Source organism: Pristiophorus japonicus, chromosome 13 (assembly GCF_044704955.1).
Source record: "Pristiophorus japonicus isolate sPriJap1 chromosome 13, sPriJap1.hap1, whole genome shotgun sequence".
NCBI classification, from domain to species: Eukaryota; Metazoa; Chordata; class Chondrichthyes; family Pristiophoridae; genus Pristiophorus; species Pristiophorus japonicus.
In genome coordinates, this window is record NC_091989.1 from 193,767,721 (window position 1) to 193,793,214 (window position 25,494).

The 25,494-nt window shown below is 46.8% G+C and overlaps 1 protein-coding gene across 1 annotated transcript in view; it reads left to right on the forward strand.

Annotated features, from left to right (window-relative positions):
• The window catches only part of LOC139278232 (transcription initiation factor TFIID subunit 4-like), a 350,027-nt gene that overhangs the window by 52,329 nt on the left and 272,204 nt on the right, over positions 1-25,494 (forward strand). The window contains exons 3-9 of the mRNA XM_070896875.1: positions 9,733-9,843; positions 12,980-13,192; positions 13,318-13,362; positions 15,640-15,762; positions 16,712-16,801; positions 18,626-18,877; positions 21,207-21,303. Of these exons, the coding sequence (XP_070752976.1) occupies positions 9,733-9,843; positions 12,980-13,192; positions 13,318-13,362; positions 15,640-15,762; positions 16,712-16,801; positions 18,626-18,877; positions 21,207-21,303 (931 nt within the window). The remainder of the gene's footprint in view (positions 1-9,732; positions 9,844-12,979; positions 13,193-13,317; positions 13,363-15,639; positions 15,763-16,711; positions 16,802-18,625; positions 18,878-21,206; positions 21,304-25,494) is intronic.

Consider the following 25,494-nt stretch of genomic DNA (forward strand, 5'->3'; position numbering starts at 1 on the left):
CCACTTTCCCGCCCGATCCCCATATCCCTCGATTTCCCGAGTGTCCATGAATCTATCTGTTGTGTATTGAAGGTGTTGAGTCCTCATTCCTTGTGTCTCTCCATCATATACATTTTCTTTTTATTTTTTTGATGGAGCTGGACTTGTAGCTCTCCCCCCCCGCCCTCCCCCTCCCAGGTTTCATGCTTTGAACCCAGATGATGAAAACCTCTTTTGCAGGGTTTTTGAAAAATCTTAAAAGGCTTTCAGAGCAGATCAGCTTTTGTTTTGTTGTCAGTTGTTGTTCCTGCAAAGCTGATTGACGTTTGGTTAAGGAGCTCCCTCTTTGGTTGCCTTTTCTATTTGTATCCAGTGCCTAAGGTGGAAAATCTGCCTCCAGACTGTTCTGAAGATGGTTACCGGAGCAACCTATTTCAGACCCTGGCTATTCGAGTGATTGTAGAATTCTCGAATCCTCATCACCGTCATAGCATTGTCTGTCAAAGGAAAAAGGGAAATTGAGTTTTCAGTTTAAACTGTAACAGGGAAAGGTTGTGTGTGTATTACATATCTTGCATTGCAAGTGACTGGGGGGGGAGGAGTTGTATTTGTATGTTGCCTGTCTTGTGTGGCATAAAACTGAGGAGGGTACTTGTTGCACTTTGGAGGATGTGTATGTTGCAAAACACAAATGGGCAAGGGATCAAGAGGTTGTGTGTGGATCACATAGTAGAACCATAGAATGTTACGGCACAGAAAGATGCCATTCGTCCCATCGTGTCTGGGATGGAGGAGTTAGAGGGGGGCTTGTGTGTGTTCTACAGCATGTGATGGAGAGGAAATGAATGGCGGTTCCATGTGTCAATGGTTTGGGCACAGGAATGTGGAAGTCAGAGAGGGCTTGTGTATTGTACCTTGTGATGGGGAGGAGAATGGGAAGGTGTGAAATGGTATACGTTTGTTTTACAGCCGATGACTTGATTGGGGTGGGCGCTGCCTGTTGTGCAGAGTGGAAGGTTTTCTCTTCAAACTTGGCAGAATGGGCCCCGAGTAAGACTTTGGGGTTGACGTCACGTTGGGGTAATTTTGAAGGTTTAAAGTTGGATGCTTAACCATTTGAGTTGAAAGCACTGCAAATCGTTTCCAAATTCAGTATCATTGGAATTAATGATTTTTTCCCACACATTCCCAACGGAAAGCCTTGTACCATTCATTTGTTTGAACTGCAACTGTATTGGTATAGATAGGCCAGTTGTTTGGTCGTCTCACTCTGTGCTGGGCTGTGTGTGGCCTCATGGTCTCTCAATTGGGCAAGGCGCTCGAGATGGAAAACACATTGGCATGTTACCAGCAAATGGTGCTGGACTCGGTCCGGGTATCTTCACTCGACCAAGCTCCACCCGCTCGCCGGTGGCAATGGGCTTGCTGTGTAACGCTGCGCAGGGGTGCAAAGTGGGAGTGACCCCACCCACTCAGCCTTGCACTGGTCTCCAGCCGATGAGATTATCCTGAATTCTCTCCGTCACAACTGGAGATTCTACGTCAGCTCTTCGGACTCTGACGAACTAACTTCAACTTCTTCAAGGCTTGCTTTCTTGGGGGAGTAACTTTTCTCCCATGTTGCGAATTGTACGAGAGATTTGGACAAGGGGAAGAGGTGTTCTTCCTGGGCTCTGGAACCTGAGGGAAGGACACGAGCACAAACCCTTGAACCAGGTCCACAGACTCCATGTGTTAAAAGGGGAGAGGCGGTGATTTGTTCACTAGTTTTCATAGTGATTGGAACACGCATAAAACGGACTGCTCAGAGAGGGGAATGGATGGTGGCAAATTCAAGAGGGAGTGAGATAATTTATAGGTGACGGGAGGGATTGAACTTTGGGACTGACTGGATAGATCACAGTGGTCTGACAAGCACACTACCAGGCCCTTAAAGGTTCAATTGTGAAACTAGGGTGGAGAGCCCCACGGTGCAGGGAGTCGAGTTTGGAGAAAATAAACTATGAGTTAGTGTTTTAAATAGGTAGCCACACCTGGCAGAATCCGCCCGAGAACTGACAGCTCATCGCTTGGCTTTTGAGAGGCTCAGGTTTCAAGCAAGCATTTTTCACCCTGGTGCTGCCGTGGCATTCTGGAAACTGCTCTCCCCACGCCTTTTCCTGGTGTGGAAGCGGCAGACCAACCCCTGCTCAGTCCCTCTGGCAACAGAGCTGCTGAGGTTGGTAGTTCATTGATCTGGTGGTTTATGGCAGGGCTGCCAGTCAGGGCCGGCGCAACCATTCGGTGAACTCGGCGCTCGCCTCGGGCGCCAAAAAATGGCGTGGATCAGATCTTGCGGAACAGTTTACTTTGTAGCTTCACGGGTTGTTGCGCCCAACAAACTCGGGAACAATTCATCTGAAACTAAACGGTTGCTTCCAACACAAGTTACACTTTTAAAATAACAATACAGAGCGTTTGAGCTTTGATTGGCTGATCGTATTAATGAGAGAGTTTATTTTAATTGAATGTCTTGGTTGGTGGAGACGGCAACATTTTAATCTACAGTGTGCGTCCTAAATGGTTCCAGCCCCGCAGAAGTTGTTTAAGCCTGGTTGAAGTTTCACGGGCTAACGGGATTGTGCAGCCGCTGACTCAGCAGAGAGAAGGTTGACTCGGGCAGACTATCTCACGTCCCTCCTCCCGCATCTCTTGGTTTCCACGTAACTCCCCCACAATGTCAGTTTCTTCTCCTGCGGGTGATGCACAGAAGGAAAACCCCACCCCGGAGTTGGTGCCTCCTGCTGCCTTTCAGGACCACCGACAGTTCAGAAACAACAAAAACACAACGTGGCTTCTGCTCGTATGAAATTGTTATTGGTTTTTATTATTAGACCAATTACCTTTTCACAATAGCGGTCCCACATAACCAACGCCATTTTGGGACCATGCTTTGATTGTGCCTGAATCATGACTCCTTTAATGTACAATCAAATGCAAAAACAGATCCGTATTTACACTAGACACGTTTCTCCACATTCTCGAGATACACCACTGCTTAATCCTGATAAAGGCATCATTAAATTGCCCAAGAATGTTACACTTGAACCAAGATTACACTTGAATCCGGATCTCTATGCATGGCAGATAACATGGATAAGTTCCAAATCTTGACTGAATTATTCAGTATGTAACAGGATCTTGAGATTTTTTTCTCATGCGAAACCTATCACACTTTTCAGATACTTGTTTTCAGTGAAGTTGACCACAATCCCTTCCTTGTGCATTTAAATGAAGGAAGCAACTTAGGACAAGGAACTCATTGAAACAGGGCAATGGGTTGACAGTATTCCGAAGTCAGATTATGAGCAATTATGTACAATATCTTGGGGACCATTCCCGAATGTCTCCAGCCACCCCAAGGTGACTCTGTTGTTTTACTTGCTGGGTTCTTCTATATGGTTTCTGAGCGCTAACTTTCCTGGGTTATTCGGGCAGGTGTTTATCTGTGATCCAAAGCTGGGTTGTTTCCATTCCCTGCTGTTACTCTAGTTAAAGGGCAATCGTTGTTATTGCGTCGCTTGTGGGGCTTTGTTTCACTCCTGTACCATTTCGTATTTGCTTTTCTTTCAGTCGGAATGACATGATGGGCAATAAAACATCACATGTTTGGAGAAATCGTGTGATAGATTGGTGAATCTGCGGAGCATCCCATCGGTACTCATGTGCCAAATGGTCAAATAGTGGAAGTCTTGTGAGGAAAGGGGCACCTTGTGCCAAATAATCAGGGTGCTCAATGTGACGAGCCGCTTGTACTCTTGTCTGTACTTTTATAGAGGAACCTTTGAGGAAAACACATATAGCCCGAAACTCAAAAGCAAGCCATTAAAAGAGATACAACAGTGAGCGCTCATGAAAACATATACACAGAAATAAAACGGAAAGAAAACATATTTATTGCGATCCATTATTAAAATGTCAAATGTCAAGTTACCATGATTAATTTGGCCAAAAAGGTAGCGAACCCAGGCGCCCTGTGAGATTGGGAATAGGGGTTTATGTTGAGTGGGGGAAGGGGTGGATTATGCTAGAAGAGGTTTATGCACAACACGATTTGACATTTCTGTAAGAAAGTTCCCGTTGATGGGCTTTCACTCGGCTTGTCCCCGTCCCCCTCTCCTTCGGATTCACCCGACCTAATCCCCCATTGGCAGGTTATTTAATTCCCGCCTTTCGCGCATTATAGTACAATTATGGAGATGAGCTCAGCCAGGCGTCTAGCAGAGGCTCAACCTTGTAAAAAGCCATTGGAAAATACCTGCCCGTAAAATAAATCAATAAACAGGCTCCCTGATGTGGTGGTGGCTGGGATCCTACTGGGTGTGGTTAGAGAGGAAAGGGGACCCCGGGGAGGCAATGCTCTCCAGCAATCACATCCAGCACAACTAATGAAGTAGTACTCGGCATAATAATGGGACTAAAGGCAGACAAGTCCCCTGGACCTAATGCCTTACATCCTAGAGTCTTAAAAGAGGTGGCTGCAGAGATAGTGGATGCATTGGTTGCAATCTACCAAAATTCCCTGGATTCTGGGGTGGTCCCAGCAGACTGGAAAACCGCAAATGCCCCTATTTAAAAAAAGAAGCAAGACAAAAAGCAGGAAACTATAGACCAGTTAGCCTGACATCGATCGTTGGGAAAATGCTGGAGTCCATTATTAAGGAAGCAGTAGCGGGACATTTGGAAAAGCATAATTCAATCAAGCAGAGTCAGCATGGATTTATGAAAGGGAAGTCATCGTTGACAAATTTGCCGGAGTTCTTTGAGGATGTAACGAGCAGGGTGGATCAGGGGGAACCAGTGGGTGTGGTTTATTTGGATTTCCAGAAGGCATTCGATAAGGCGCCACATAAAAGATTACTGCACAAGATAAAAGTTCACGAGTTTGGGGACAATGTATTAGCATGGATAGAGGATTGGCTAACTAACAGAAAACTTTGAGTTGGGATAAATGGGTCATTTTCCGGTTGGCAAACAGTGACAAGTGGGGGTGCTGCAGGGATCGGTGCTGGGGCCTCAACTATTTACAATGTAAATTAATGACTTGGATGAAGGGACCGAGTGTAATGTAGCCAGGTTTGCTGATGATACAAAGATGGGTGGGAAAGCAAATTGTGAGGAGGACACAAAAAATCTGCAAAGGGATATAGACAGGCAGTGAGTGGGCAAGAATTTGGCAGGTGGAGTAAATTTAAATGGAGAAAAATTACAAGTGCTGCAGTACAGAGGGACCTGGATGAAACACAAAACGTTAGTATGCAGGTACAGCAAGTAATCAGGAAGGCAAATGGAATGTTGGCCTTTATTGCAAGGGGGATAGAGTATAAACATAGAAACATAGAAAATAGGTGCAGGAGTAGGCCATTCAGCCCTTCTAGCCTGCACCGCCATTCAATGAGTTCATGGCTGAACATTCAACTTCAGTACCCCCTTCCTGCTTTCTCGCCATACCCCTTGATCCCCCGAGTAATAAGGACTTCATCTCACTCCCTTTTGAATATATTTCGTGAATTGGCCTCAACTACTTTCTGTGGTAGAGAATTCCACAGGTTCACCACTCTCTGGGTGAAGAAGTTTCTCCTCATCTCGGTCCTAAATGGCTTACCCCTTATCCTTAGACTGTGACCCCTGGTTCTGTACTTCCCCAACATTGGGAACATTCTTCCTGCATCTAACCTGTCTAAACCCGTCAGAATTTTAAACGTTTCTGTGAGGTCCCCTCTCATTCTTCTGAACTCCAGTGAATACAAGCCCAGTTGATCCAGTCTTTCTTGATAGGTCAGTCCCACCATCCCGGGAATCAGTCAGGTGAATCTTCGCTGCACTCCCTCAATAGCAAGAATGTCCTTCCTCAAGTTAGGAGACCAAAACTGTACACAATACTCCAGGTGTGGCCTCACCAAGGCCCTGTACAACTGTAGCAACACCTCCCTGCCCCTGTACTCAAATCCCCTCGCTATGAAGGCCAACATGCCATTTGCTTTCTTAACCGCCTGCTGTACCTGCATGCCAACCTTCAATGACTGATGTACCATGACACCCAGGTCTCGTTCCACCTCCCCTTTTCCTAATCTGTCACCATTCAGATAATAGTCTGTCTCTCTGTTTTTACCACCAAAGTGGATAACCTCACATTTATCCACATTATACTTCATCTGCCATGCATTTGCCCACTCACCTAACCTATCCAAGTCACTCTGCAGCCTCATAGCATCCTCCTCGCAGCTCACACTGCCACCCAACTTAGTGTCATCCGCAAATTTGGAGATACTACATTTAATCCCCTCGTCTAAATCATTAATGTACAGTGTAAACAGCTGGGGCCCCAGCACAGAACCTTGCGGTACCCCACTAGTCACTGCCTGCCATTCTGAAAAGTACCCATTTACTCCTACTCTTTGCTTCCTGTCTGACAACCAGTTCTCAATCCACGTCAGCACACTACCCACAATCCCATGTGCTTTAACTTTGCACATTAATCTCTTGTATGGGACCTTGTCGAAAGCCCTCTGAAAGTCCAAATATATCACATCAACTGATTCTCCCTTGTCCACTTTACTGGAAACATCCTCAAAAAATTCCAGAAGGTTTGTCAAGCATGATTTCCCTTTCACAAATCTGACTTGGACCTATCATGTCACCATTTTCCAAATGCACTGCTATGACATCCTTAATAATTGATTCCATCATTTTACCCACTACTGAGGTCAGGCTGACCGGTCTATAATTCCCCGTTTTCTCTCTCCTTTTTTAAAAAGTGGGGTTACATTGGCTATCCTCCACTCGATAGGAACTGATCCAGAGTCAATGGAATGTTGGAAAATGACTGTCAATGCATCCACTATTTCCAAGGCCACCTCCTTAAGTACTCTGGGATGCAGTCCATCAGGCCCTGGGGATTTATCGGCCTTCAATCCCATCAATTTCCCCAACACAATTTCCCGACTAATAAAGATTTCCCTCAGTTCCTCCTCCTTACTAGACCCTCTGACCCCTTTTATATTTGGAAGGTTGTTGGCGTCCTCCTTAGTGAATACCGAACCAAAGTACTTGTTCAATTGGTCTGCCATTTCTTTGTTCCCCATTATGACTTCCCCTGATTCTGACTGCAGCGGACCTACGTTTGTCTTTACTAACCTTTTTCTCTTTACATACCTATAAAAACTTTTGCAATCCGCCTTAATGTTCCCTGCAAGCTTCTTCTCGTACTCCATTTTCCCTGTCCTAATCAAACCCTTTGTCCTCCTCTGCTGAGTTCTAAATTTCTCCCAGTCCCCGGGTTCACTGCTATTTCTGGCCAATTTGTATGCCACTTCCTTGGCTTTAATACTATCCCTGATTTCCCTTGATAGCCACGGTTGAGCCACCTTCCCTTTTTTATTTTTACACCAGACAGGAATGTACAATTGTTGTAGTTCATCCATGCGGTCTCTAAATGTCTGCCATTGCCCATCCACAGTCAACCCCTTAAGTATCATTCGACAATCTATCCTAGCCAATTGACGCCTCATACCTTCAAAGTTACCCTTCTTTAAGTTCTGGACCATGGTCTCTGAATTAACTGTTTCATTCTCCATCCTAATGCAGAATTCCACCATATTATGGTCACTCTTCCCCAAGGGGCCTCGCACAATGAGATTGCTAATTAATCCTCTCTCATTACACAACACCCAGTCTAAGATGGCCTCCCCCCTAGTTGGTTCCTTGACATATTGGTCTAGAAAACCATCCCTTATGCACTCCAGGAAATCCTCCTCCACCGTATTGCTTCCAGTTTGGCTCGCCCAATCTATGTGCATATTAAAGTCACCCATTATAACTGCTGCAACTTTATTGCATGCACCCCTAATTTCCTACATCACTACTACTGTTTGGAGGTCTGTACACAACTCCCACTAACGTTTTTTGCCCTTTGGTGTTCTGCAGCTCTACCCATATAGATTCCACATCATCCAAGCTAATGTCCTTCCTAACTATTGCATTAATCTCCTCTTTAACCAGCAATGCTACCCCACCTCCTTTTCCTTTTATTCTATCCTTCCTGAATGTTGAATACCCCTGGATGTTGAGTTCCCAGCCCTGATCATCCTGGAGCCACGTCTCCGTAATCCCAATCACATCATATTTGTTAACATCTATTTGCACAGTTAATTCATCCACCTTATTGCGGATACTCCTTGCATTAAGACACAAAGCCTTCAGGCTTGTTTTTTTAACACCCTTTGTCCTTTTAGAATTTTGCTGTACAGTGGCCCTTTTTGTTCTTTGCCTTGGGTTTTTCTGCCCTCCACTTTTCCTCATCTCCTTTCTGTCTTTTGCTTTTGCCTCCTTTTTGTCTCCCTCTGTCTCCCTGCATTGGTTCCCATCCCCCTGCCATATTAGTTTAACTCCTCCCCAACAGCACTAGCAAACACATAAAAGAAGAGAAGTCCTGCTACAACTATACAGGGTATTGGTGAGGCCACATCTGGAGTACTGCGTGCAGTTTTGGTCTCCGTATTTAAGGAAGGATATACTTGCATTGGAAGTTGTTCAGAGAAGGTTCATTACGTTGATTCTGGAGATGAGGGGGTTGAGCAGGTTGGGCCTATACACATTCGAGTCCAGAAGAATGAGAGGTGATCTTATTGAAACTTATAAGATAATGAGGGGGCTCGACAAGGTGGATGCAGAGAGGATATTTCCACTCATAGGGGAAACTAAAACTAGTGGACACAGTCTCAGAATAAGGGGACCGCCCATTTAAAACTATGAGGAGAAATTTCTTCTATCAGAGGATTATAAATCTGTGGAATTCTCTGCCCCAGAGAGCTTTGGAGACTGGGTTATTGAATATATTTAAGGCGGAGATAGACATATTTTTGAGAGATAAGGGAGTAAAGGATTATGGGAAGCGGGCAGGGAAGTGGAGCTGAGTCCATGATCAGATCAGCCATGATCTTATTGAATGGCGGAGCAGGCTCGAGGGGTCAAATGGCCTAATCCTGCTATTTCTTAGGTGAGCATCCCATCCAGATCTATTAGTGATCCGCCAAGCCCACTCGGTCCATCTCCCGTCAGCGTCACTCCACTGTCACCAGCGGGCTTTGACGCAGATTCCTCTGCTTTTGGGCACCCAATTGCATCCTTTGTGAACAGATCACTCAGGGAAAAGTATTGAAGGTGCTGTTTTGATGACCCTGCACACTGGGACCACTTGGTTTGGTCAGGTCTTGCACAGAGTTCGGTTGCAGAGATCCTAGTCGCGGCGATCGAGCAGCTTACTCTGCCTGTCCGCCTCCGAGAAAGCTATCGACGAGGACCAGTACATCTCGGATAACTTGAATTGAGGTAGAGGGGATTGGCGGGGCGCCAGGTGAACAGTTTGCCTCGGGCGCCAATTACCCTTGCGCCGGCCTTGCTGCCTGAGTGGTGGAGAGCGCTGGGTCAAATGTCCCGCATCCCTGTGGCCTCAGAATAAAGTCAGAGAATGGGGATGGATGTATTAAAATATCTAATTCGGAAACCAGGGTGAAGAGCCCAGGGCGCCAAGGTTGCAGAGATTAAGGGAGATGAGATATACTAGTTATGCTTTGGTGCAGCTGTTAAAGAAATTACCACTCCAAGGGGGAAGCAACTTGGCGTTCATACACGGCAAGCGGGGCCTTGTGTGGGCCAATGGATTTGTGTCTGGTGGTGTTTTGCTCTATTAATTGTTATCTGTGGTTTCAGCAGGCCATGACCATCTCTTCAATCAGGCCGGCACACCCAATGCAAGCCAAAGTAGTTCAGTCTGCAGCCACGCCGATCGCCTCGCAGCCTGTCAGCACGCCAGCTCACACCCCGGTAAGTGCGACGCCATTCCGGCGATTCCATGGGTCCCGACACCAACAGCCGCGCCGCGCCGCGCCGCATCACCCTGCCCACGAACGGCATTGCGTCTGTAAATACAACACCCGTCGCCGGTGCTGCTCCTGAAACGCTTTTAGAGAATGGTGGCCGAGTGGAAGTCCCACTCGGTGCTGAGTTCGCTGCAAAGGCAGTGGAGGGACCTCAAAGAGTTCAGGACGGGAAAATCTGCCAGGGTGCCTCTTGCTTGCAAAACCATATTTTCATTCGTCTCACGATATAGCAACACGAAGAGGCCATTCAGCCCCTCGAGCCTGTTCCGCCATTCAATTAGATCACGGCTGATTTTAATTTTAAAACTGTGCCCCCTTTGTTCTGGATGCCCCACCAAAAGAAATACTTTCTCTCTCTGGGATTTTCTTTCCTTCCCTTTTTAATTTTTATTGTGGCCCTTGTTCCAAGCACTCACTTGGGCTTGAAGGCACACCCATGGTCTGCCCTTGGTCCCCCCACCTCTGCTACTCTGCCTTCAGCTGTAGGGCCAGGTGTGACCGCAGTCCTGTTGGTAACTCTATTCTCCCCCCCCACCCACATGTACCCCCAGGGTGAGGGCTGTGGCCTCGAGCTGATGTTCCTCTCACGATACCTCACTACAATTATACAGCAGTGTCATCTCGGGCTGCAAATCCATTTCATCAATAGTTTGAATTCCCCCCAATCACCTGGGTTGAATGCCTTTTGAAGTAATTTCAGTGTAGCACTCTGTATCCTCTGATTGTCAAAAAAGGAACTTGTCAGGTGATTTGGAATGATTTTTGATGTTAGAAACATAACCAACCTTAAATTCACTCCGTTAGCAGTTGCTAAACAATCTGATTGCATTCGGTGCCAGCTTGACTCAGTGGGTAGCATTCTCGCCTCCGGGTTAGAAGATTGTGGGTTCAAGCCTCGATTCAGGACTTGAGCCCGTAATCTGACACTTGGGTCCAGCACTGAGCAGTGTTCCCGCTGAGCTGCATGGTCCCACGCAGGCCGTTCATCGGTGCTCGCATTGCAGACACCGCGCATGCGCAAAAATCTGAATGGGCCGCGCAGGAGGCAGTGCAGCTTACTGGGGGGTTGGTACTGAGGGAGTGCAGCACTGTTGGAGGTTCAGTGAGCTGTTGAACCGAGATTCTCCTGGTGTTCAAGCCAACATTCATCCCTCAACTACTGGTTTCAATTAGCGTGACATTGCTGATGGCAAATTGCTGAGTTTGTCTGCGTGAGTCACTTCAAAAGTCATCTTAGAATATACTGAATGTCGATCTGCTCGACCACTCCCTCTCCCCTACCTTGTCCCCAGTAAAACTCTTGCTCTCTCCCACACTGATCGTTCCCTCTGGTATGATCCCCATGTTCACTTCCTCAAGTCCAAGGGGTGGAGACTTCAGCGTATCTGGCACACAGCTGGTATTGTCATCCATTGCCGGATCACATCAAGCACTATCAGGCCACCCTGCCCTCTGCCCAAAGCACGCTGGCTGCACCAGCCTCCATCCTAAGCCTTGCTGAACAGAATCCTCATTCATCCTCCATTTTAAGTCTAGGAAAGGAGTACCCTTCATTTTTAATGTGGGTTACCTTAATCCAGTTAATCTATTAATATTCACATCTGTGTACACTTGCGTCAACTGTTTGCATTTATAAATTCCTATGTCCACATTTATTATGGAAACTGCCTATGTAAAGCTGGCAGTTGTTGTAATTTAAACCCCCCCAGCCCAGTTGGAGGTGCTGTAGCGCCATGACTGGTGGGAGGGTGTAACTACAGTGCGACAAGTTTACATACAAAGTTTCCTGTAAAATTGTGGGCATAAGCATTTGTGACAGAAATATAAAAATAAGGACAGAATGTGCAACTTCCAACTAAAGGCTGAATTATAAGTGATGCCTTGTTCCAATTATCCCTCACCCTCTAAAGCTGCTTCACCTGAACACCGTGCTTGGTTTTGACTCCGTGTGCAATGCCACAGGAGATCAGCTCGGGCTTAAAATATGTACAAGTCTCGCAAGATCAAAGTTTCGTCATTTTTTTCTAGGGTTTCACTTGAATTCTTTCGCTTTTGCTGATTGAGTTGTGTGTCATGGTTCTGTTACTGGACGAGTAATTCAGAGAGCCTGATTTCAAATCCCAGGGCAGTTTGAAAATTTGATTTCAGTTTTAAAAATCTGGAAACAAAAGTGACCATGAAGTTGTCGGATTAAAAGCCCAACCGGTTCACTGAAGTCCTTCAGGGAAGAAATCCAGCTGTCCTTGCTCAGCCCGAGCTTTTATGTGACACCAGTCCCACACCAACGTGGTTGACCCTTAACTACCTCTGAAGTGGTGCAGTGAGACACTTGGTTGTATCAAACCGCTACAAGAAGACTCACCACCAACGTTCCCGCTAAGCTGTGCGGCCGTGTAGGGGTCTGGAGATCCCGTGCAGGCCGCTCGCCGGCTTTTCAGTTGAAATAACTGTGCACGTGCAAAAAATTAGAATGGGCTGCGCAGCCAGTTAAAGGACCTACGTACCAAGAAGACATTGCAGGGTGCATTGCCCATACTGCATTGCCCATACTACATTGCCCATACTGCATTGCCCATACTGCATTGCCCATACTACATTGCCCATACTGCATTGCCCATACTGCATTGCCCATACTACATTGCCCATACTGCATTGCCCATACTGCATTGCCCATACTGCATTGCCCATACTGCATTGCCCATACTGCATTGCCCATACTGCATTGCCCATACTGCAACTAGGGATGGCCAATAAATGTCAGCCTTGCTCGTGACGCCCACACCCCGAGAATGAAGGAAATCCACAGGTAATTGTTGGAAATAGGTTTGAGGAATAAAATAACCTTTCCTCGTCCTGCAGTGTGTTCCCCAAACTGGTGAGCTGGCTGTAAGGGTACGAATATTCTGCTCCGATCAGTTCTGAGGAAAGGTTGCTGACCTGAAACCTTAACTCTTGTTTCCCACTCCACAGATGTTGCTTGACTCGCTGAGCGTTTCCAGCATTTTCTCTCTTTATTTTGGATAAGAATATCTTCCAGCTGTTGGTGAGATTTAAAGTTGCTGTACCTTTGTTTATTGCAGATATCGAGCAGTGCCACCGCTCCACAGACCGTGTACACTACGACCATATCTGGTGCGAGCAGCCAGCACACCGTCGTGTCTCCAGCCCCAACCCAGACCCCCGCTTCACCTCAGACTCCACTTCAACCCCAACCCGCAACCAAGATGCGGCTGCAAGTCCAGCCCCAAGTTATACCCAGCTCCCCGCTGGCAGGAACACCCGCTGTTTCACAGGTCAGTGTGGCTGCAGTGATCTCCTCGAGAAACCCCTTTATTTCCCCAAGAGAAACGTGACGACTTTTAAAATCTTGTTTAATGGAATTTTTTTTCTTCCTATCTCTTCCCCCCCCACCCCCCAGGTCTCCCTGGCACCACGGACTGTACCCCTGGCGAGAGCTGGACAGGTAACTTGACCTCTGCCGATGTCACTCTTCAGTAGGCTGCGAGGAGGCGCGTGACCGTGATCCAGTCAGGTCGTGACCCGGCCCGGCATCTTCCCTTTCTTTCCGGTGCCTCTCACAGGAGGTGCCTGTGATTCACTGCGCAGTGTCCCGTAGCCCTGTGGTTCCGAAGATGCTGCCCGTGATGGAGCTCACACAGCTAGCAAATGTCTCATTAAATCCCGTTCATAAAACCTGAATCTACTTCCAACAATTTTGGGGGGGTGGTGGAGGGGGGGGAGTTCCAGCTGTTTGTTCAGTCGATGAATACTTCACCCAGTGCAATCCTGATTCTTGAAGACCAAGAAGAGTCCAGACAACGGAAATCAGCCGGAGCAGCAGCATTGGGCCTGGCTTAGGTCAAATTAGCCAGTGTCCCCACTCTTGCTCATTGTCCCTTGATCCCGGCTGTGTCTGTGTGAGCGCGCGTTTCTGTGTGCACGTTTTGTGTGTGTCACTCAGTAACCCCTCCCCCAGCATCATGTGTCATTGACATCAGTAGAGATACAGTCAGTGACACAGGGCGCTGGGGGAGAGGGGTTACTGAGTGACAGTGTGAGGGAGCTGCATTAACATCAGGAGAGATACAGTCAGTAACACAGGGCGCTGGGGGAGAGGGGTTACTGAGTGACAGTGTGAGGGAGCTGCATTAACATCAGGAGAGATACAGTCAGTAACACAGGGCGCTGGGGGAGAGGGGTTACTGAGTGACAGTGTGAGGGAGCTGGATTAACATCAGGAGAGATACAGTCAGTAACACAGGGTGCTGGGGGAGAGGGGTTACTGAGTGACAGTGTGAGGGAGCTGGATTAACATCAGGAGAGATACAGTCAGTGACACAGGGCACTGTGGGAGAGGTGTTACTGAGTGACAGTGTGAAGGAGCTGGATTAACATCAGTACAGATACAGTCAGTGAGACAGGGCACTGTGGGAGAGGGGTTACTGAGTGACAGTGTGAGGGAGCTGGATTAACATCAGTAGAGACACAGTCAGTAACACAGGGTGCTGGGGAGGGGTACTGAGCATTAACATCAGTAAAGATACAGGGTGCTGATGGAGGGGGTCGTTCAGCATTTTGCATCCCTGGCCTCACAAGGGGAGGAAAGTGAGTTAGGGTTCCTGCTCCTGATTGCCTTCTGGCAGCCCTTGACTTGGCCAGCTCCTTTGGACATTTTGAAGGTGCTATATAAATGCAAGTTGTCATTGTATAGGTGTGTGTCCATTAAGTGAGGGCAGGATTGGACTTGGCTGTGATCACTGGTAACCTTAACACTACCTGTACAACCAGGACCACTCAACTCACAGAACGGTACAAGTTTTACGGTACAAGTTTCACAGTACAGATGAGGCCATTTGGCCCATCATGTCTGAGTAGGCTCTGTGCTTGAGCACTCCGAAACTTGTTCCATTGCCCGCTCTCCCTCTAGCCCTGTATCTGCCTCTGATGCAAATATTTAATTGACTTTCCCTTGAAGAATGCAATGGCCTCTGCCTCAGCCACTCCCTGTGGCAAAGCATTCGACGTTCCGGTAATCCGCTATCAAGAAATGTCCTTTCACCTTTCTCCTCACTCTCTTAGTGATTGTGCTAAATTGATGACTCCTTGTGACTGAGTACCCAACTAGAGGAAGTAGTCTTTGCCTATTTATTCTATCAAAATCCGTGGTAATTTTAAATGCCTCCATTGCAGCTATGGCCTGCAGGGTTTTTGCAATTTAGGAGCTATCTGGAGCTGAGTGATAAGAGCACCAGTCCCTCGAGTCTGGGCTACCCCGCCAGACTTCATTCACGAGCATGGCTGGCTGCTCGATGCCCAGCAGTGCCTTGGGTCACATACCAACTGACCATGTCTGCCATGGAGGGTTGACGTGGTTCTGAGCTTGTATCATTCGGTGTGTCACCTTATTACTGTCTCAACCTTAGCCCCAGCTCCCCCACCCACCACACCTAGTCCTCTTCCATCTCTGTGTCTTTGGTTAACCTCTGGCGATCATCGGACGATGGAAAGGTTGGATTTGAGCCCTTGGATGGGTGGACAGCATTGACCAAGAGTTCCTCACTTGCAGCATCGTGAGCAGCACTGTGTGAAGGCATTGTTTCCGTCCTCCTGAGTACAGAATGTCTACAAACCAAACCCTTCAATATATCGGGGAAGAATGGCTAATAAATACTTGTGATTAATGCTCAGACTCTCCCTCTCTCTCTCTCTCTCTCTCTCTCTCTCTCTCTCTCAAATCCAGGAAATGCAGGAAAATGTGAAGAAGTGCAAGAACTTTCTCGCGACCTTGATTAAGCTTGCGTCGCACAGCGGGCAGTCCGTAGACACCTCCCGGAATGTGAAGGCCCTTGTTCAGGACCTGTTGGCAAGTGGCAGAGATTGTCTTTGGTGGTTTTATTTTTGATAATTGTAGTTCTCGTGAAATGTCAGACTTCTGGATGTGCAGATTTGGGCACCCCTTTTCAAAAAGGATATTGGAGCCATGGAAAAGTTGCAGCATAGATTCACTGGGATGAAACTGGGGAGGAAAGGATAGAGTCACGACAAGAGAGTCGACACCCTGAAGTAGTGAAGGTTCAGGGGATCTATAAAGTTTAAAAATAAAATGTTTGAGGATAAAGAGTGAAAGATTTGTTCCGATGGGCAGTGACTCCGTAACAAGGGTGGGGGGGTGGGGAAACAAACTCGGGATTAGTACTTGAGGCAGGAACAGAGCAATAAAGTTAGCCATTCAGTCCCTCAAGCCTGCTCTGCCATTCTATTAGATTCTGGCTGATCTGCACCACAACTCCATTTTTCCACCTTGGCTCCACATCCCTTAATACCCGTACCAAACCAAAATCTATCGACCTCCGTCTTGGAAGATCCAATTGGCTCCCAGCATCCACAGCCTTTTTAGGGCGTGGAGAGAGGGGCAAGTTGCAGATTTGCACTGCCCTTTGTGCGAAAAAAATGCTTCCGAACTGGCCAAGCTGTAATGGTGGGAAGGATGGCTTCCCTATCAAGAGTTATTGGGATGTGGACTACATCACAGTAAGTGCATATAGAAGCTGAAAGATTGGAGGGGATTAACTGCTGAAAGGATGTGGGGAAAGAGCACGGAATCGGGACGAGAGTGAATAGTTTCAGTTTAAGAGCGAGCAAAAGGGGCCGGGTGGGGGGGGACAAGGATGGAGGGGAGTGATTCCAAGTGTCCAGGTTTGCCGTTTCTTTACTGACACCTTCACTGTGTAGACTGCATGGCAAAGAAACTTGCAACAGAAAATGTTACTGACTGTGACAAAATCCTAACTGTCTCTTTTTCTGTTTTGAAGGACACTAAGATTGAACCAGAAGAGTTCACAAATAGACTTCAGTCAGAACTTAAATCGTCCCCACAGCCATACCTGGTGCCTTTTCTCAAGGTGTGGTACGAGTAGAAACAGGATGTATTTTTTTAACGGCGATCTGTGTGCGCTTTATGTACATCTACAGGTCCTGTAAGAATTGGACACTCTGCAGCTTCTTTCATAGTAAGAAAATCCTGCTAGATACAGAGTAAATCTCCCTCTACACTATCCCATCAAACACTCCCAGGGCAGGTGCAGCACGGGTTAGATACAGAGTAAAGCTCCCTCTACACTGACCCATCAAACACTCCCAGGGCAGGTACAGCACAGGTTAGATACAGAGTAAAGCTCCCTCTACACTGTTCCATCAAACACTCCCAGGGCAGGTACAGCACGGGTTAGATACAGAGTAAAGCTCCCTCTACACTGTCCCATCAAACATTCCCAGGGCAGGTACAGCACGGGGTTAGATACAGAGTAAAGCTCCCTCTACACTGTTCCATCAAACACTCCCAGGGCAGCTACAGCACAGGGTTAGATACAGAGTAAAGCTCCCTCTACACTGTCCCATCAAACACTCCCAGGGCGGGTACAGCACGGGGTTAGATACAGAGTAAAGCTCCCTCTACACTGTCCCATCAAACACTCCCAGGGCGGGTACAGCACGGGGTTAGATACAGAGTAAAGCTCCCTCTACACTGTTCCATCAAACACTCCCAGGGCAGGTACAGCACGGGTTAGATACAGAGTAAAGCTCCCTCTACACTGTCCCATCAAACACTCCCAGGGCAGGTACAGCACAGGTTAGATACAGAGTAAAGCTCCCTCTACACTGTTCCATCAAACACTCCCAGGGCGGGTACAGCACGGGGTTAGATACAGAGTAAAGCTCTCTTTACACTGTCCCACTGTCCCATCAAACACTCCCAGGGGGGTACAGGGGGTTACAGAGAGAGTGAAGTTGAATTTGCTGTAACATTGTATTTAATCTGAGTTCTCAGAAGACTACCTTGAGTGAGATTTTGATTTCTCATATGAGTCACAGTAAAAATTGGTATATGTAAAGGGTGTGTGTGAACTCCGCATTGTAGTTGGAGTACGAGACCCTGTCTGAAGCTGTACCTGTGTCCAAGGGGGAGTAACGTTCTATTCCTTAGTCCTGCTGTCCATCACTTTGATGACACAAAATATGTGCTGGAAATCCACATTTGTGGGAGCATTGTTAATTGTGTTGAAATCCCTTTTATTTGTGGGTAATGTACGCTTTTCAGTGTGAGCACCTGGTTATATCTTGGTGGCGGGGGGAAGGAGAGGCGGAAGAGTTTGGCTGTTCGAAAGTGTGTAGCTGAGTTGGGACAGCAAGTTCCCAGTTTGTCGGGTGAGGCCTGGGATAAGAAGGGGGAAATTCCCAAGGGTTCCTGCTGCTGACGACTATCTGCTGGAAAGTGAATGTCGATGTCGGAAGGAGGCAGGATCAGGCTGGGTGTCTTTCGCTTCAGTTTAACAGGCATTCCCTCTGGGCCCAGGTAAATATTGGCTCATTCGATGATGGGGTGGGGACCGCAGAATCATCACTTGCTCTTTGCGAGTTTTTAAGCAATTGTAAAACCCCCTTTCTCCCTTTGATCAGAACTCTTTGTCTGTCTGTCGCTGTGACTGAGATTGGGAGTTTGCACATCACCTTGCTGGAGCCTTCCTCTGGGACCGAGATTGTCGACGGCAGTCTAAATCTTGGGGCAAACTTCAGAATATTAAAAGGGTTTGTTGAGCCTTTCCCCGTCTCAAACATTCTTGCCTATGTTGTAAGCAGTTTTAGCGAATGCCATGAATCTTGATTTAAAAAGAAGCATTTGCCTGTTGAATTATTTAGACGTTTCCTGCTTGTTGTCTTCCTCCCAGAAAAGTTTGCCAGCCTTGCGGCAATCCCTGGTCCATAATCAACAGTGCATCCTTCAGGTACCTCAGCATCCACAGGCAGCGACCCCGGTACAGGCCACATCTACACCACAGTCAGCAGCAACAATCGCCACAGTCATGGCTGGACCGTCTGTGCGGATACAACAGCCCAGCTGCGTTAACACAGTCACGGGAACAAACGCGGTGACGCAGGCACACATCAACCTCGCACAGCAAGGGCGGAGCGCGCATCTGGTACGTGGTGACCGCGGGTAACCTTTACCCCAGAGGTTCTTTAAATTTATTCTCGGGATTTGGCAAGGCCGGCATTTATTGCCCATCCCTAATTGCCTTTGAGAAGGTGGTGGTGAGAAGCCTTCTTGAGCCGCTGCAGTCTGTGTAGTGAAGGTGCTCCCACAGGGTAATAGAGTGGGGGAGTCTGGGTCGATTTGGGGGATCAAAAGGAAAAGCTGACTGCTGGAAATCTGAAATAAAGGCAGAAAACGCCAGAAATCTGCACATAAGTAGATAAGAATTAGGCGCAGGAGTTAGTCATTTGGCTCCTTGAGCCTGCTCCACCAGTCAATAAGTTTATGGTTGGATCCATGATCTCAACTTTACCTTTCCGCCCGATCCCCATATACCTTGGTTTCCTTAATATCCAAAAATCTCTCTATCTCAGTCTTGAATACTCAACGACTGAGCATCCACAACCCACCACAACACAAGGCCCGTCGGCATCTGGAAGAGCGAAGGCAGCTTAATGATTCCAGTGGATTCCCTCCACCTGATGGAATTTAGACTGGCAGACAAACTACTTTACAGAACCTACCAAAACACAGGGAGGGTAGGGAAACGTAACAGGTAATGGTGAGGACAGGTACTGCTGTCGAAAGGAAGAGCCAGTGGGTTTAGCAGCCTGTGAATAGAGATTAAAACGCTGGACAGGAGATAAAAGTACACTTTAATATGCAAAAGTCATCTTAATTTGACTTTAAAAGACATTAGACAAAAAGAGACACTGAAAAATGGAATGGAACGTGACTTGGAGTCCCACCTTTAACTGCGACAGGAGTTACAGGAACAGCTGAGGGTCACACCTTCATTGTACATTCTATCAAAGGAGGAAGTAATATCCTTCACTGGACAGGATGTCAATATCCTGTATGCGGGATTGGAGAGCAGTTTTCTTTTGCCATCCATTATATATTCTTGGTCAACGAATAACTCTCACAATCGAGCATAACCCGGCCCCGCACTCACTTGCTTGCTCTGGACATTTACCCGAGGCTTCCTTTGAGGCAGAGCTGCATTGTAATAGCAGTGTATTACTGAGGGAGCCTTAGCTGATATGTGGAGCTATGTGATTTGCACCATACAATTGGGACCAAGTAAAATTTACCAATCTCTTAAAACCGATGGTAAATTGTCTTATGATAGTCGCTGATTTTTATGGGGTGCCCCTCATTTGAAGTGTAACAAGTGCTGCCTGTGAGACGTACTTAAGAAAATGTGTTCGAGCACAGCGTGCCGTAGCGGGGGTTTAGTGCGGTGTTCGAAGGTGTTGTTCAAACCCTGCTGTGCATTGGATTGAAATCAGGAAATCTCTCACCTTAAACAACTTTAGAAGTGGTAAATCGACCAGATTGTACCCCGGCGAGAGCTGCAGTCTACTGCGGCAAGCCTGCCATTCTGTTTGAACTGGGGGAGCTTCAAGAAGGAATCTGTGCTGCATTTAAACTTAAAGCAAAGTCAGAAAGAATTTACTATGAACTCAAACATCTTTTAATCTCCTGTTGATTTGAAGTCATTAACCCAGGGGTTCTTCAGCGATCTTCTCGTTTCCAGGTTTGTCTGTTAATTGAGATCCCTTGCATTGTCAGGCTCAGCATCGCAGATCGTTCCCACAATTGAGACATCACCAAACATACATGTTCAAATAGTTTCAAAAACAAAAGGGGAAAAAAATAACTATTTTACCGTTCAATGTTTAGAAGGGGCACGGGTGGCGAGATTCTCGTTAAATGAGCTAGGTGTTAAACTAAACCCGTTAAATCAGTGACGAGCGTTGTTGAGAAACAATTTACTGTTTAATTTTGCTGCCTGACTAAAATGCGAAACTCTGCTCTCGGCTGAGAATTACCCCGCAGGCTTCCCGTGGAAATTTAATTTGGAGGGAGAGTAGAATTTTGGCTTCAATAAAAAGCTATGCATTTAAACTGCGGTATCCATGGTCCTTTGTGGGGTTGTATGGTGCTTATGTGCTGAAGACAGTGGATGTTTATCTGATGGGTGTGCACCACATTTATAACCACTGTACTTGCTTGAGATGTAGAAGCAACATCAAATCTGCCAAGACAGTAGTACGCCCAATAATCGGGACTCTTGCGAAGGGCCAGTGTATGCCTGCAGGAAACTGCACAAAAACACCCCAATGTCTGCTCTTGTACAGCGTGCAGAGTAGGTTGAGCGAAATACAGGCACAAGTGGACTGTGAAGCCCTCAGTCATTCAGAATAAAGAATATTGTGAACAACGATTAGATTCATATGTGCAAAAACTCATGTGGCCTGTTCTTGTGACAGATCGTCCAGTCCCCAGTGCAGACAGTGAAGAGGCAATCAGTGGGTCTCGGAGCTCAAGTCAGACTGCCGGTGGTGATTACCCCATCGATCAGACCAGGTATGATCAGCGATGACCTGCAGTTGGTGATCAGTAACGTCACGTCCACACCTTCTCGTCAATTTCAGCCTTGCTCGACGAACAAGCTCCATCTCTTACCAAAGCCAAATACTGTGGAGGCTGGAAATAAAAGCTGAAAACGCTCAGCGGGTCAGGCAGCATCTGTGGAGAGAGAAACAGCGTTAACGTTTCAGATATCCCCACAGATACTGCCTGACCTGCTGAGTATTTTCAACATTTTCTGCTTTTACTTCCCATCTCTTACCACTCTTGCGCATTCCTGATTTTCATCGCTCCACCATTGGCGGCCGTGCCTTCAGCTGTCTGGGCCCCAAGGTCTGAAATTTCCTACCTAAACCTCTCCGCCTCTCTACCTCTCTTTCCTCTTTTAAGACAGCTTCTTAAAACCTACCTCTTCGACCAAGCTTTTGATCATCTGCCCTAATTTCTCCTTATGTGGCTCGGTGTCAAATTTTTGTCTTATACTACTCCTGTGAAGTGCCTTGGTATGTTTTACTGCGTTAAAGGAGCTATATAAATACAGGTTGTTATTGGTTATTCTATGAAGAGAGATTCAGTAGAATGGGCCTATACTCTCTGGAGATTAGAAGAAAGAGAGGTGATCTCATTGAAACATAAGATTCTGAGGGGGATTAGGCACAGATAAGTGGGTGGGCCATTTAGGACGGAGGAGGAATTAATTCACTCAGAGGGTTGTGAATCTTTGGAATTCTCTGCCTCAGAGGGCTGTGGATGCTGAATCGTATATTAAAGACTGATATAGATAGATTTTTGGACTCGAGGGGAATCAAGGGATATGGGGATCGGACGGATAAGTGGAGTTGAGGTTGAAGATCAGTCACGATCTTATTAAATGGCGGAGCAGGCTCGAGGGGCCGAATGACCTACTCCTGCTCCTAATTCTTATGTTATGTTAACTCGACTTGCCCTGCCACAGATCTGCCTGACCTGCTGAGTATTTTCAGCATTTTATGGGTTCCCCCCCCCCGCCCCTGATTTCCAGCACGTACAGTGTTTTGTTTTTTGTTCTGTTTCTTTGAGTTTATTGTGACTTGTTCTGTGTAAGATTTATCAAGGATGAGCTTTGCTTTTTAAACTCTCTGACACCTGCACAGTGTCGACGGGGGCTGCTATCATAAGAACATAAGAAATAGAAGCAGGAGTCGGCCATTCAGCCCCTCGAACCTGCTCCACCAGTGAGAGGGGGGAGGCTGGGGGTGGGAAGTTGCCGGATGGTAGTCTTCTTGCGGCGGGCCTTCATCCCTCCAGCGGTGATCAGGCCTCACCTCCTCGACGATGGCTGGACCTCTCTTTCCCCACCGGTGACCTGGCTTCTGACTGGTGAGCATCATGGCTGTGACTCTTCCACTCTCCCACTCCTTACTGATGTCCCACCCAAACTCCAGCGGACCATTGACCCGCCCAGTGCCTGCCCCCAACCAAGATTCGGACCACCTACCATCAAGGGCGCTACTCGTCACCGAGCCTGCGGCCAACATCTCGCATTAGGCTCATACAGCAGTGCCTGGTCTCCAGTCGTCTTGGACCCCCCTTGCCACTGGACCAAGACCTCGCTCAGCCGAGCAACGGCCACCCCACATTAAAAGACCTCACGCACAGGCATCTTCCACTCCTGCTCCGCCATTCAATAAGATCATGGCTGATCTGATCTTGGCCTCAACTCCACTTCCCTGCCCGCTCCCCATAACTCTTGACTCAAAAATCTGTCTATCTCCACCTTAAATATATTCAATGACTCAACCTCCACAGCTCTCTGGGGAAGAGAATTCCAAAGATTCACGACCCCCTGAGAGAAGAAATACTTCCTCATTTCCATTTTAAATGGGCGACCCCTTATTCTGAAACTGTGACCCCTAGTTCAAGATTCAGATCATTCAACTCTGTTGCATTGCAAACAGCTACTACAGGAAAGTGAGCACTTGTATAAATCAGGGAATTCTCTCACACCTGGCAATATTTATCCCTCAGCAAGCACCGAAAACACATTATCTTGCCGTTATCTCATTGCTGTTTGTAGGAACTTGCTGTGTGCAATTTGGCTGCCACATATCCTACATTACAACTGTGACTACACTTCAAAACATACTTAATCAGCTGTAAAGCATTTTGAAATGTCCTGAGGTTGTGAAAGGCGCTATAGAAATGCAAGTTCTTTTTTTTCTATCTCTTTTTATCTTTCTCTTTTTCTTTTTATCTCTTTTTCTCTCTCATTCTCTTTCTTTTTCTTTCTCTTCTATTATCTTTAACTTTCTTTTACTTTCTCTTTCTCTGTTTCTTTCTCTATCATTTTCTTTTTTTTCTCATTTTATTTTTCCCTCCGTTTGTCTTTTCGAATTGTGACATTTATAATTTTGGGGAGTGTGGAATGAAGCGGGGTGGGAGAAGGGAGGAGAAGCCTGGGCGAAGCAAGCACACAGTAACAAGAAATAGGAGCAGGAGTCGGCCATTCGACCCCTCGAGCCTGCTCCGCCATTCAATAAGATCATGGCTGATCCTCTCAGCTCCACTTTCCCGCCTCATCCCCATATCTCTTGATTCCCCTCGTGTCCAAATATTTATTGATCTCAGTCTTGAATACACTGAACGACTGAGCATTCACAGCTCCTTGTTGTACCTTGAAAGTGGTCCATGGTAGCATGTGTTGGGGCCATTCGTCAATAAGGACACTATAGATTTTGTCTCTTGATGTACTTGGCAAGTTCCTGATCTTAACTTGGTTTGTATTGGCGGAGAGGAGAATTTGTAGAATGTATGATCTAACGGCACTCTCATCATCACCCCCCACCCTGCAGTTATTTGCTTCACACATCCCCAGGTATCTGCTTTACATTCCAATGTTGTCTCTTGGAGATTCTGACTCTTGGGGTACTGTGATCCTCCTGTATCTCGATGCCATTCTTGACGTCTGTGCTTGGGCCGTGAGTGTTGGCATTAGTTTGGCAGGGGGCATCACTGCTGAACTCGACCATGAACTCGCCCCACATGGTCAGCAGACACTGATCCAAGTGCAGAAACCCTGCCTGATTCATTCAATTTATTGAAGAGGTAACTTTCAGTGATTTGTGTACAAGCAAACCCAGGTCCCTCTGAACACCAACATTTCCCAATCTCTCACCGTTTAAAAAATACTCTGTTTTTCTATTTTTCCTACCAAAGTAGACAATGGTAATGCAGCAGATATAATTTATCCAGATTTTCAAAAGGCCTTCGATAAGGTAATCCACAATAGACTGATAAACAAGATCAGAGAATGGAGTCGGGACAAGTAGCAGCAGTAGGCCATTCGGCCCCTCGAGCCTGCTCTGCCATTCAGTAAGATCATAGCTGATCTTCTACCTCAACTCCACTTTCCTGCACTATCCCCATATCCCTTGATTCCCTTAATATTAAAAAATCTATTGATTTCTGTCTTGAGTCATCTCAGTCCTAAATGGCCGACCCCTTATTCTGAGACTGTGATCCCTAGTTCTAGACTCCCCAGCCCGGGGGAAACATCCTCCCTGCATCTACCCTGTCAAGCCCTGTAAGAATGTTGTATATTTCAGTGAGATCACCTCTCATTTTTCGAAACTCTAGAAAATATAGGCAAGTCCACTCAATCTCTCCTCATAGGACAATCCCTACATCTCAAGAATCAATCTGGTGAACCTTCATTGCACTCCCCCTAAGGCAAGCATATCCTTCCTTAGGTAAGGAGACCAAAGCTTTTCACAATATTCCAGGTGTGGTCTCACTAGGGCACTATATAATTGAAATAAGACATCTTTACTCTTGTTCTCAAATCCTCTTGTAATAAAGACCAACATACCATTTGCTTTCTTAATTGCTTGCTGTACCTGCGTGTTAACTTTCAGTGATTGGTGTACAAGGACACCCAGGTCTCTTTGAACACCAACATTTTCCAATCTCTCACCATTTAAAAAATACTCTTTTTCTATTTTTCCTACCAAAGTGGATAACTTCATATTTCTCCACATTATATTCCATTTGCCATGTTCTTGCCCACACTTAGCCTGTCTATATCCCCTTGAAGTCTCTTTGCATCTTCCTCACAACTTACATTCCCACCTAGCTTTGTAACATCAGCAAACTTGGATATATTACATTTGGTCCCCTCATCCTCATCATTGAAATATATTGTGAATAGCT